At 44.9% G+C, this 13455-nt stretch overlaps 1 protein-coding gene across 1 annotated transcript in view; it reads right to left on the reverse strand.

Annotated features, from left to right (window-relative positions):
* The window catches only part of LOC114613651 (sodium- and chloride-dependent transporter XTRP3B), a gene marked incomplete at its 3' end in the record, with an annotated part of 25777 nt that overhangs the window by 3948 nt on the left and 8374 nt on the right, over positions 1–13455 (reverse strand). The window contains exons 2-6 of the mRNA XM_028758993.1: positions 8853–8993; positions 7170–7261; positions 5205–5432; positions 3770–3880; positions 904–1145 (exon numbers count right to left, since the gene is read on the reverse strand). Coding sequence (XP_028614826.1) covers positions 904–1145; positions 3770–3880; positions 5205–5432; positions 7170–7261; positions 8853–8993 — 814 coding nt within the window. The remainder of the gene's footprint in view (positions 1–903; positions 1146–3769; positions 3881–5204; positions 5433–7169; positions 7262–8852; positions 8994–13455) is intronic.

The following is a 13455-nucleotide window of genomic DNA, read 5'->3' on the forward strand; positions in this document are numbered from 1 at the left end:
GTAACACTTTGATAGGAAGAGCAACTCTGAATGCCTGTGCAGAAGTCTCAGTCCTGAGCAGAGATGAGGACAGAAACTACCTCCCCACAGGCTCTTTAACATCTGGATAAGAGGTGTCTGATGGAATTGGGTGGGATGGTGGACATGTTCTATGCTCCATAACCAGATTAGTACCCACTGGCAGTGACAGCACTTGAATGTGGCTTATACCATTGAGGAACTGCTTAGAAGTAAAGTTAGAATGACCTAAATATATTTACTTATTTTCAGACAGGGTCTCACTCTGCAGTCTTTACTGATGTGGAACTTGTTACGTTGACCAGGTTGGCCTCACACTCAAAGCTGCACCTTAAAGGCATGTATTGCTACACATGTATTAGAATTCTTAAACTGAATTTTATATCACTGTGCAAATTAAATTATTTTCATGTAAACTGAGTTCCACTAATTTCAGTCTTCTGTAGAGATAGCTACATATGGTCAGTGACCACCCTACTGGACATCTTAACATCTGAAAGACGGTCCTCTGTTTGAAGGAAGCCACAGACAGTAAACTGTGTAGTCTCTGAGACTCTCACCTCTAGAGGGGTCTTGGTTACACTTGATATGGGGAATGGACCGAAGACAGCAGCACTGTTTGTTGAGTACCCTTTTCTGCTCAATACAATGACCACCTTAAACTGCCTATTCCCTGCAAGGCAGGTAGGTAACTTTATGGCCCCTGTTTCTGGTGCTGGTAGGAGGCAGCCATTGGGAATTGAGAAAGGAAACCTGAACCTCACATTGTAGCCCCCAACAGTGGTTGGTGTCTTTGATCTACCCCCTGACTTCTGGGAACCTAGCCCTTCCCAGTCACCCTTTCGGCTCAGAGCTTTGGAGCCCTGAGGGACAGCTTCGACTCACTTGTTTAAGCAGTTTTCATAGTTGAAGGTGGCCTTGAAGCCATAGATGGAGAAGGTGACAATGCTGGAAAATATGGCTGTAGTACTATTGATGACAGACACGATGATAGCATGCTTCTGGCAGTCGTTGGAGGGTTCATTGTAGCTGGCAAAAGCGATCAGGCCGCCACATCCTAAGCCCAGTGAGAAGAAGATCTGTGTGGCTGCATTGATCCAGGCCTTGGGGTTGGCTAGCTGCTCAATCTGGAAGGCCAGTAGGGATAAGATTGAGGAGTTTTGCCCCCCAATCCACAGCTCCCTCTCCCAGGACAAGTAGGCTCAGATAGGGGAAAGAACTTACCCCCGAACCTCTCCACCTCCGCAGCTGTCCAGACCTGGCCTGTGTCTAGTAAATTTCTTGGAAGTAAGCCACATCACTAAATCTCAGGTAAATCTCTGATTTAAAAGATACTAGGTATTCCCCAGATGCCTCATTCTCTTTAATAGAGATTATCAGCCCAAAACAACCAGACAGATTGCCCTTATGCTAGCCCAGCTGCTATGTACATTCCGAGGAAGCTGCACTGCCTCCAAGCCACTTGCAGCTAAAGCATGTTGCTCATTCAGAACATGTTTAAGCTTTGACTGTTTCAGACAGCTTCCAATGGACAGTTTTCCATCATAACCCTGGCTGGATTCTAAGAGCCATTTTTAGAGAAAATGCCAGAGAGTAAACACTTTCCTTACTGCCCAAGAAGGCCTCTTGGGGCTGGAGAGATAGCTGAGCAGTTAAGAGCACTGGGTCTCTTCCAGAGGACCTGGGTTAAATTCCAAGCACCCACATTGCAGTTCATAACTGTTGGGGTAACCTCAGTTCACATTGTGTGACAGTGTATCCCTGTATTTTCAGTTGCTGCTTACTGTACTGACAGAGAGCTAAATGCTGGTGGGATCTTAGTACTGTCATTTCTATGGCCCATTACAAGCTTGACTTTTGTAAAGGTTTGTGCTTCCTTACCTGCCTAAAGGCAGTCTTAGAAATGTAGCAAGTATTGTCCTGCTGCTGATTGGTTATAATAAAGATCTGGCAGCCAATAGCTGAGGCAGGAAGTATGAGGGTGGAACTTCCAGGCAGAGAGAGAGAGAGAGTGATCTGAGAGGCAAGCTGAAGTAGGAAAATGGGAAGCAGACACAGAGGGGAACAGACATGGACCAGAGTGGAGTGGGAGGTAGAGAGCTAGTCATGTGGTAGGTTGTAGGCCAAAACAGTCCTGTTAAACAGTAGCTGGAAAACTGCCCGGCAAAAGGCCTAAGCTTTAAACTACATTAGAATTCTCTGTGTTGTTATTTAAACTTGTGGCAGTCTGCAAAAAAGTTGCACAAGACATAACTATCTGTAACTCCAGTTCCAGGGGATCCTACATTCTCACACAGACACACATGCAGGCAAAACATCAATGTACATATAATAAAAATTAATCATTAAGAAATATACTCCTTTGCACAGTAACTGTTGCGATTGACGCAGACACACTTTCTCTGGCTATATAAGCAGGTACTTGGCACAGTTTTTGAGTTAGCCATGTTACTCTCATGCAGCATTAGACCCCATAAAAGTCTTCTCCTGTATGAAGTTTTCTTGCCTATTGTTGTATAGCTATTTCCTCCCAATTGAAACATCTCCCCCTAGAGAGTGGCTCTTTAAGATTCAGGAGGAAAATGAAGCTGACAAGGTCTCAAGAGGCTCTTGAAACTTGGCAGATTCACAAGGCCACTCCAAGATTATTAAAGTGTTCCCATTTTAACTGCTGGAGAGAAGAGACTAGTTGTGTAGAATGCTCTGGGAATGTGGCTTTTATGAGTCACTGCCTATGCCGGGATGGGCTTTTCTGTGATACAGCTGCCTTTGAGTCACCCGTGCTCCTGTAAATAGCCTTAATAAATGCATTGGTTCACGAAGTTAGCTATGGACAGAATCGTTTCTTTGGTGTGTTGTGGGTGCCATATCTAGGATACAGCATTTGTTCACTCTTTGCATTAAAGGTCATACAACATCAGCTTTTCACCTCCATCATTATTAGAGTGGGATGGAGGGGGAACAGGAGGAAGTGATTGGGGAAGTGACGGCAGAGTCAGACGGACAAAGGACAACGACACCACCGTCACCACCTTTAAAGCAGCAGCAGTAACAAGGAAGCTCAAGCATTCTAAAGAGAAGAGTAGGAGTAGGGATACCAGGTCTCAAAGACAACAAAGGCTGAGAAGAGTTGAAGACTACAAATTGCCTTTGCTGCTAGATAAATCCCAGAAACACACAAAGCTAAGAGCTAAGGGTTTAAGGTGCCCCAGGCCTGAGAGCTGCCATACTAAGGGAGTCCATAGAAAGATTGTTACGGACATTTGTCTCCAGGCACAAAATCTGCTAAATAAATAATATGACCTATTTCCATTGAAGAACACTGGCCTGGAGGTAGGTAAAGGCAGGGATTGTTACGGTCTGGAGGGAGAGGGTCTAAGGAAGCATGGGGACAGAGAAAGGACACGACTGGAGTGGCATCTATGATCATCAGCCTAGTCAAGCATCTAGACAGGACTTTGGGTGAGACTTGGACCAGATAGGGCACAAGAGAGGAACAGTCAGTGGGGTAGTGAAAGTGTAGGAAGGACTCGACAGGGAAACTCATGCTCCACAGTGCATGGGGTTCAGAATGACTTGTCAGAGGAGGTGGTCTAGCCCCATCAATCCACAGCCCTTGGTCCAGCCTTGGGTTCACAACATCCACCTTGGTTATAGCTCTTCTTCTCCATACCACGATTTTTCCCCAGGCATACCAAAAGGGACCAGATGAGTAGCAGCACCCTTAGGACTTCTTTCCTGCAGCCCATACCTTGGGTGTGAACATGTATGCCAGGCCATTGGTGGCTCCGTGGAGTGTGAGGCCCCGCACCAGGTAGATGATGAGCACGAAGTAAGGCATTGATGCGGTGAAATAGACCACCTGTGGGAACCCAGGAGCAAAGTCAGCCTCAGGAGGGCGGAAATAGCTGTGCCACAGGAGGCAAAATAGTTCACTTGCCGTTATCAATATACATCACTGAAATGAAGATAACTGTTTTCACAGAATGTTTAGTTAACAATATGTGAAATTAAATCAGTAATATAAAGCCTGTAAGCTCTTAAAAATTAATTAGAGATTAAAACAAACAGCACAGCTAACTTGGAAATAGGGCCAAACGCCTGTTTATATCACTAGGAATCTGCAGGGACCATGGCACAGTCTGTGAATCAAATGATTTAGGCGTTTGCCCACAGCTGGCAACAACTGTACAAAAATTATTTTACAGAGTCTGAAAGTTTTCAGAATAAAAATTGAGTCACCTTTATTACATATGACATAAAAGTAAATAAAGCCATGAGTCCATGAAGAAGAGTTCTTATGTATGATGGCTTGATGGTCATTGTCACAAAAGACAACAGAAACAAAAAGGACCCCGAAATGTGTCACATAGCTCTGCCTAGCAACTAGGATCAGTCTGTGATTAAGGTGTCCCTTGCTGTCAATCCTTATGCTCAAGGATTTTAAGTATCTTGCATAATCCTCCCATATTTGCCTTTAAAAATTTCCCCTCAGCTCTGTGGATACATCCTTAGTCCAGTATGGTATCCATTTCTCCATGGCTTTCTGTGAATACCATAGTTTACGATGGCACTGTTCTAGTTTTCCTTCTGTGTGATGACAAACCACTTTAAACAAAAGCAACTTAGAGGAGGAAAGATTGATCTAGCTGACACTCTTAAGCTACCATGCATCACTGAAGGAAGTCAGGGCTGGAACTCAAGAAGGAATTTGAAACAGAAGTCAATAAGAAATACTGCTCACCGGTTTGCTCACAGGCTCCTGCTTAACTAGCTTTCTTATACAATGTAGGACCACATACCTAGGGAATGGTGCCACCCACAGTGGACTGGGCCCACTTACATCAACTAATAAGGCCATCATTGACTTATTAACATAATGTTTTATAAATTAGAGACTTTAGACACTAGCATGTTTATAAATTTATGAAGTAGTCAAGTGAACCAACTTGATTCAAGATGAACATAACAATTATCAAATCCCCTAAAGACATGCCCACAGGCCAATCTGATCTGGGAAACCCCTCAACCAGGACTCCCTTCTTAGGTGACCCTGGGCTTGTGTCAAGCTGACTGTTAAAGCTAACTAGGACAGACGCTTTCCTCTCTATGGCTCTCTGTGAATACTATGGCACCCATCTCTCCATGGTCACTCAGTAACAGCACCGTTATGCTCCCCAGCCCACCTTGCCCGTTGACTCAGTGCCCCGTAGGATGCACAGATAGACAATCAGCCAGGCCAGGGTGAGGCACAGCGCCGGCTCCCACTGCACTCCTCCAGTCTCCTGGATGGATGGTGAGATGTTGAGTGTTTTCCTGTACCAGAAGTACTGTGTGGACGTAGCCTTCTCACACTCCTCATTGTAGCCTGTGCGGTTACTATTCAGTGGGCAGACAGACCACGGCAGGGGATCCTTTGGAATGAAGTGAGAATCAACAGAGAGGTAAGGGGGGGGAGTCAAGGACTTGGTGGGATGATGGGATAGAGCCTCGGCAGAGGGATCACGGAAGAGGAGGCAGTTGTGTCTCCTGGACGGGGACATTCTGTAGATCTTTAGGAGGCAGGGCTAAGTAAGAAGTCATTGGGGTGTTGAGCTAAGGAACCCTGTCTGACACTTTCTCTTCTGGTTTCATTGTGGCTACTTCCTCCTTATGTGTTTAAGCCATGACGTCACGCTAAACTTCAGTTTTACTCAAGACCAAGTTGTAAATGAACAACCTTTTCTCTTTATGAGTTAGTGTCTAGTTTATTTTGTTCTAGTAAAGCTGACTAATAAGGGTTGATACTTGTTGCAATTCTGCAGGTGGTTTTCGGGGACTACTGTACTGTCACGTGGGTCTAGAAGTCTGTTACTAGTATCTTGACAGTGACCAGACCATGTACAACAAGAGAACTCTGACCTAGCATCACTGCAACAGCCAAACCGGGAGCTTAAGCTCCAAGCTCATGCAGCATTGTTGGGATGGTCAGAACGTGTTAATGATCGGGCTGGAGAGATGGCTCAGCAGTTAAGAACATTGGATGCTCTTCTAGATGTCCTAGGTTCAATTCCCAGCACCCACATGGCACTCACAACCATTTGTAACTCCAGTTCCAGGAGATCCAATGCCTTTTCCTGACCTCCACAGGCACTGTTTAAATGTAGTAGACAGATATACATGCAGACTAAACACTCACAGACAATTTCTTTAACTAAAAAAAAGACTTGTAATGACACATGGATTTTCTTCCCTCCCCTTAACTTAAACAAGCCAGAGGAAGCAATAGTCAGTTAGTATACTTTCAACATCCACAAGCCAGCTCATTTTTAGGATACCCTTAAGATCATAGACAGATGTTTCATCCCACGGTCTTTGGGTGTGGAACAAGAGGAAGGTGAGATCCTGTGCCTTGAAGTTATTGAGGCCCTTGAACCAGAGATCCTGGCACTAGTGACTTCTTGTGAGCACTAATCAACAGGACCTGAGCTTAGCAGACTCAGAGCTTGGCAGTAAAACATTCGTCTGCTTTAGGTTTGTTGAACAGGGTTCTTTGGCACCTAAAATCAAATTAACTTAATTGATGTCAGTCAATGATCATAACCGCAAGCCAACTGCTCAGAGGTATTGGAGGGGACTGAGGAAAAGAAAGAAATCTGATCAGAGTTGTGGGTACGGGAGTGAGTCTGCTTTTTACCAGGTTTTGATTCTATGAGGTTGGATTTATAGGACAAAAAGGTGCCAACTAATAGAAGCAAGCCTGAGAAATCTCTTGGCTTCAAGGCCACATTTTACAAGATCCAGTGGCATTATCTAGTGGGCTACTCTACATAACATCAGGGAGCCAGGTCTGCATTCTAGGGAACTCAGTCCACTGATGGCCTCATTCCAAGCAAGAATCCCATGGTCTAGGATGGCCATCTAGTGGATGTGGGGCCAACTCTGACATGGATGTTCTCACAGACAGCTACCAACTTCCCCCATCTCCTTTGTTTTTAGAGAAGTTTCTCTCCTTTTAGTGTGGAACATCAGAATCAGAAGTCCAGTAGATGGCTGGAAGTATGCCTTTCCCCAGGCTCCCTCTAAGTCATAATCCGCAAATCTTTCCATTCCTCCTAGAGGCCTGCGTCCTCTCCCCTTATTTTTCCTGGTGTGGCCAGGCCTCTGCTCACCTGGAAGGAGTGGAAGAGGTACCAGAGAGCCCAACTGTTGATGACATTGTAGTACACAGAGACCAAAAACGAGACCACCAAGCTAGCAATGCCTGAAAGGAATAAAAAGTCCGCGCTGAGAACCAGGTGTGGGTAGCCCAACCTGTAAGCATCTCGAGGACAGTCATGATAGGACCACCCAGGGCAGGAATACTTCCCCTTCAGGCTTTTTATAAACATGACCTCACAGCTGTAACCTGTTCCTAAGGCTTAATCCCTGAACTTCTCATGTTTTTTGACATCCAAGTCCTAGGTCCTGGGCTATGTGCTTGATGTATGTCTTAGTCAGTGTTCTATTGCTATGAAGAGACACCATGACCATAGCAACTCTTATTAAAGGAAGCATTTAACTGGGTCTTGTGTACAGTTTCATTTCAGAGGTGTAGTCCATTATCGTCATGGCAGGAAGCGTGGTGGCACACAGACGAGACCTACACTGGATCTGAAGACACCAGGAAGAGAGAGACACTGGAAGTGTCTTGGGCTTTTGAAACCCCAAAGAACACCCCCCAATAACATACTTTTTCCAACAATGCCAAACTTCCTAATCCTATGAGCCTTGGGGGCCATTTCCTGATAGTGTTCCCATTTAATAAAAGAGAAAAGAAAGACCACCCAGCAGAACCAGGATATAAGCTTCAGGAAAGAGGTGTCATCTATTGCCCACTGTGATAATTATTCCCTTTAGAGGAGGTTGAGTCACTGGGACCAAACTCATTCCTATGTTATCAGGAGAGATGGCGTGTAGCAGAGGCATGAGATGTAAAGAGAACCAGCCTCACTGCCTTAGTCAGACTTGTGAAAAGACTAAGATAGTTTCTGTAGAGAGGGAGGGTTGCTCTGGAGTGGTCTGACACTGGCCCCTAGGAGCACTGTTCCTAGCTCTTGCCATACCACATGTATACATTTTTAACCTTGGCCTAGGTCTTGGTGGGAATACATCAGTATCACCACCACCGAGGGGAAATATGGCCAGTAAGCAAGTGTCGTGCCCCTAGGGACTCAGCTGCCTTCTTTCCTGTGCTACTCCCTTGCTCCTGAGCAACTGTTCCCCTTTCTGGCCTGGGAAGATACTCAGAATAACTGTGGCTATTGTTGGCCCTACCTCCTGGGATATTACAGAGGAGGTGAACCATGTCTTCTTGGAGGTATCAGAGGACAGCAAATAGAGGTCATTCTGAAAAGGTATGGTGGGAAGTAAAGCCACTTAGTTTGAATAAGTGCCCTGGCTTCCTAACTCTGGCAACATTTATGGTACCCCAAAGCCCTTATGTGGTGTGATGAAGATGAAATGGGCTCCACACTGTCATGTCAGTACCAGACACACATTAAACAGGGGCAGTTGTTTACATTCCCAGATGGTAGATGGCTGGGATTGAATAAATGTTTCTGTGTCAAGAGCTATGTCCAACCATCCACAGAATTTCAACTGAGGTCCAGAGAGGAGACACCCTGAGGTGGGAGTTTCCCAAGAGGCTGCATGTGGGGGTCAGAATCCAGGGCCCTCTCTGCCCAAGTGCCATGGCAGCCCTCCCTGAGCTGTCAGTTCACCCAGCCACAGGTCCTGCTCATGAGCAACAACCTGCACACCTGTGATGCCCAGGAACATGAATCTGTTGGGAACTGAAAAACTATCCGACATACCGACACCGCTCAGGTAGGGGCTGATGGTCCTCCAGGCACCAATGCTGCCCTGCCGCATGCGCTGCCCCACGGCCAGCTCCAGGTACAAGAGTGGTACCCCCTCCACAATGAGCATGACAATGTAGGGGACCAGGAAACTCCCTGTGGACAGGAGCATCACGGTCAGTGAGGCCCGATGGGCTTTCCCCTGTGCAACTGCTTCTACCACCTGACTTTCCCCACCCAGTCCTCCCTCTAGCCCATCCTCTCCCCTCAGACCTTCCCACTCAACCTCCACTCTTCTGCCCATGTCTTTCTCCTTCCACATATCCATCCCTCTGCTACCCCTCTCACCGTCTATCTTCCATCCACCCTATCAATCCAACGCTTTATTCATCAGTCACACACCCAGGTCTCTCCATCCATTCATTTTTCTGCACCCGTCCATGGATGTCATGCAGCCATGGTCAGTTGTTCCAATCTTTGAATACTTCCATGCTGGGAGGCAAACTGCTACTGGCCCCAGCTCCTTGGATGCCATTCTCTGTGCTTCTCCTGGCCAGAGCCTTTATCTACCCTCTTTTTAAAAAACTGTGTTGGGGAGATTGGGGAGGTTGGGGAAGTCAGAGGACAACTTTGAAAAGCTAGTTCTCTCCTTCCACCTTTATGTGTTCTGGAGATTGAACTCAGGTAGCCAGGCTTGTGTGACAAGTGCCTTTACCCACTGGGTCATCTCACAAGCACCAATCTTCTGTTGTAGCACTTGGGGGTTGGTGAAAGGCCAGACCACCACATTGCTAAATTCTTTGAACATCCCTCCTGAATGCTTCTGTCTTTCTACAGCTCTGATAGAATCTATGTGAGGAAGAGTGGAAAATCAGCAAACCTCTTTCCTGCCCTGGAGGGTTCACCTAGGTAGGGGGATTTCACATGCTTTATAGTTGCCTGGTCTATAAAATGTTCCTTCAGGCCTATTTTCAGAGAGCTTAGTGGCTTAGCAAATACAGGGATGGGTAAACTAGTTGTATTCCCCAGTACACAGGACATCATCCCACATCTCCCTTGTAAAGAGGACCTCTGTGTATCTGTTTTAAACAAGTACCTTCAGTCTAAAATTTTATTTTAGTAACTTAGAAAACCTTTAAACCCACAAATTCCTAAGGAGTTGGCTGTGAATGGGGCTGTAAACACCCCACTGCCAGACAGATGTATAGGCAGGGATGCGAGGCTACCCACAAAGTCTGCTGCATGGAGAGATGACCCAAGGCTGACCCTCTTTCACATCTCCTCAGCTCATGGCTCCCTGGCTGGGGACCTGAGAAGAGCCAACAGGAGAAGGTCACACAGAAGTAAAAGCCTGACACAACAGCAGCAGGGATCGATGGTGGCTTGTAGAGGTAACTGGCTCCTTAGCATTGTAGAAAACATAAAAGCATCAGCATACACGAACCCTAATAGTCACATGCCCGGAGCCGGCCTAGCCTGGTTTGAAGCAGGACAGGGTATTCATTGAATGTAGAGGTAGCCTTAAAGACGGATGGTTTTTGGCCTTTAAACTCTCTATGCTGAATGCTGAAGCTGCTGGCTTCTGAAAAAAAAAAAAATCCTAATAACTTTCTTGCCTATTCTGAGGCTAAAAACCTTTGGCTTGGGTGATTAACATCTGTAGCCTCACAGCAGGAGATCAAGTAAAGGATTAATTGCTAGGGCTTTTTTCTCTCTTGCCCAGAAGCCTCACCACTTACTTGCTTGTCAGGCAGGAGGGAGGTTTGGAACAATAAACTTTTATTGAACCAGGAGAAGAGAGTCACTCGCAGAAGGGAAAACTTTTACACAAGCAAATATGCATAAACTCATATAAATTCGTATATGAATTTATGCATACATACACCTTCATGCATTCCAGTTGGGCCCAGCTACTCACTAATTTCATAACTACATACTTACATACACACACATCCACACTTACATACGTATATGGAGGAAAAACCCAAGTACCAGTGCAGAGAGAACTCACTCATTCTGGATGAAATATGAGCTCCAATCTCTTATTGCTCAGAGAAAGAGAAAGCTTCTACCCTTTCATTGCTAAATGAATTAAACCTAAATCCATAAGAAGCAAACTTCATCCTCTTTAGTAAGACTAAGCCTGCCTTGCTGTTAAGAAATAACCTGTTCTATCTCCTGGTGAAGAGAAGCCTGCCTGCTCTCTCTGTAGCTTCTTCTTTGTCCCTCTTTCTCTCTGTATTCTGCATAGTGCTCTCTTCTTCTGTTCCTGCCTTAGTGTCCTTTTTATTTTTAAGGGAACGTTAAAGAGGGAAAAATCTATCAGACTATCTGCTCTCTAAATTTCTAAGCTACTCTATTCTGCTGTCCCCCTTCCTCCTCCTAATCTTGCTCTCTCCTCCTGCTCTGATGTGACAATGACAATGCAGCGCAATCACTCCTAGTTTTTTGTACATTTTCTACGGGGAATAGATTACATGATTTTTCCAAGCATCCTTTTTTTTTTTCATATGAAAGTTCACTAAAGGTTTACACATAAATTCAAATCACAAACTGAATAAGAAGTTTACAACAGTGATGTTTCCATGTGTTCTTATTAAGAGTAATTATTTGGCTAAATATTAATTTTCTGTCACTGGCTTCTTAGGTTCATGGAGAGTTAAAGATCATAATTTTTGTGACTAAGTTATCATTGAAACTTTGTATAGATAAACCCAGTTAATATTTTATCTTCTGTCCTTGCACCTACAATAAATTGTTTATTCTTTTTATGACCTTTGGTTGTTTTACAATCTCTTGGAACGTGTTCTACGTTGTAAGTGCCTGCTTTCTATCTCAGAAGCACGTGAATCATGACATGTGAAGCCTGGCAGAGCTCTCACTACAGTTTTCATATCAGAGAGGACTTTAATAGAAGTCCTATTATAAAGGGCTTAATAGTTACTAGCAGAATTTTAGGAATTCTTATTGGATCATCATTAAGAATTAAGAAGTCATCTATTTGTCTATATAGCATCACTACAAGACAGTACATCTTTATTGATCTGCAGAAATCTGCTCAAAAGTGTGGGTTAATAATAACAGGAAAAGCGTATTAATATCAGGAATCTTTCCTAAAATGTATTCCTCTTTGGCCTTGCCTAGAACGGCTCACCTACCATAGTTTTACAATCCATGGTGAAATCATCTCAGGAAAATCATCTGCTAGTTTTTAGCCTCTCCTAGCTGGTTCCTGGTAATCATACAATGTCTCTACGGTACACATGGAGCGCCTGTGTTATAGGGGATTGATGGCCGTCTGTAGCACTACTGCGCTAACTCCCCAGGAGACAGCTGCAAAGGAAGGGAAAATAACTGCTTTAAAGCTTCAGACTGTGTGGAGCCCTGAGCTAGTGGTCTTCTTAGCCCATGTGTTTTACAGACTCCTGTGTCCTCCCCCTTTCTCCCTCTGGTCCTGTCTAGATGCTTGCCCTCATACCTTCCTGCCCTTACTCCCCACAGTGGTTTCTGGGAACAAGAAGTTACCATCTTAGGAAACCAGCTTTCACTTCCTTCATCAGCCTATGTCCCTCCAACTCTCCCTCAGCCCCAATCCCACTCAGAGGGGAAGAGGAGGCTATAGCCAGCTCTAGCTCCTGCTTTCTGAGAGGGCGAGTCTGGGCTGGTACCAGTCGGAGAGAGGGATACTCTTAAAAGGCAGGCTCCTGGGGCCTGTCCAGTGGTCTTCAAGAATGGCCCGAGGTCCCCCACTGGGTCCCTTCAGAACTCAAGTTGCATTTTTCAAGAGACTTTATATTCAAGAAACCTTATATTCCCTTTGTGATGGCTAAGCTTGACGGTCAAAGTGATTACCTATGGGATCAACTAAAACCCAAGGACCTGAGCACAGCTCTGGGGAACTTGTCCTGACTGGATCATTTGAGGTGGGAAGACTCACCTTAAGTCCATACCTGCATACCATATGACAGCTCACACAAAAGGATTGGATGGAGGAAGCTCTTTCACCTGCTCTCCCTCACTCCTGCTGCCAAGTTTATCTAGTCTCATGATGAAGCACTCTTTTGCTTGCATTAGAACCGACTTCTTCAAGATTCTAACACAGACTGAAACACTCAGCCTTGTGAACTGAACAGCTACTGGATTTTTGGCTTTTTACTGGTACATAGCCATTGTTGGACTATCTGGATCACAGCCTGTAAGCTACTATAATTCCATTTACACATACACATGCACATATATATTACATATATACACACACATACACACACACACACACACATACACACACATATACACACACACACGTATTTGTCACCAAGTTCTGTTTCTTTAGAGAACTCTAATAGACCCTTATAGCTAGAAAGTTGAGGTGAGGCTAAGATCTTGGAGAGAGAGTATCTCCTTAGATGCACCACAGACTAACAAGCAAAAACAGACACTTGAACTTTGATTACACATACATTTTTCCTCTTTAAGCCAGTCCTTGTAATGGGCATGTAGTGTAGAACAGTGACTCCATTTCGTTAAGCATAGGCTTGACATCAGCGTATTGACCTTTGACCTTATGACCTTGTATACCTTGTTAGACCTTTGTAACCTGCTTAAGCTTTTTTTTTTC

The sequence above is a fragment of the Grammomys surdaster genome, unplaced genomic scaffold (genome assembly GCF_004785775.1).
Source record: "Grammomys surdaster isolate TR1022 unplaced genomic scaffold, NIH_TR_1.0 126266, whole genome shotgun sequence".
Classification (NCBI taxonomy): Eukaryota; Metazoa; Chordata; class Mammalia; order Rodentia; family Muridae; genus Grammomys; species Grammomys surdaster.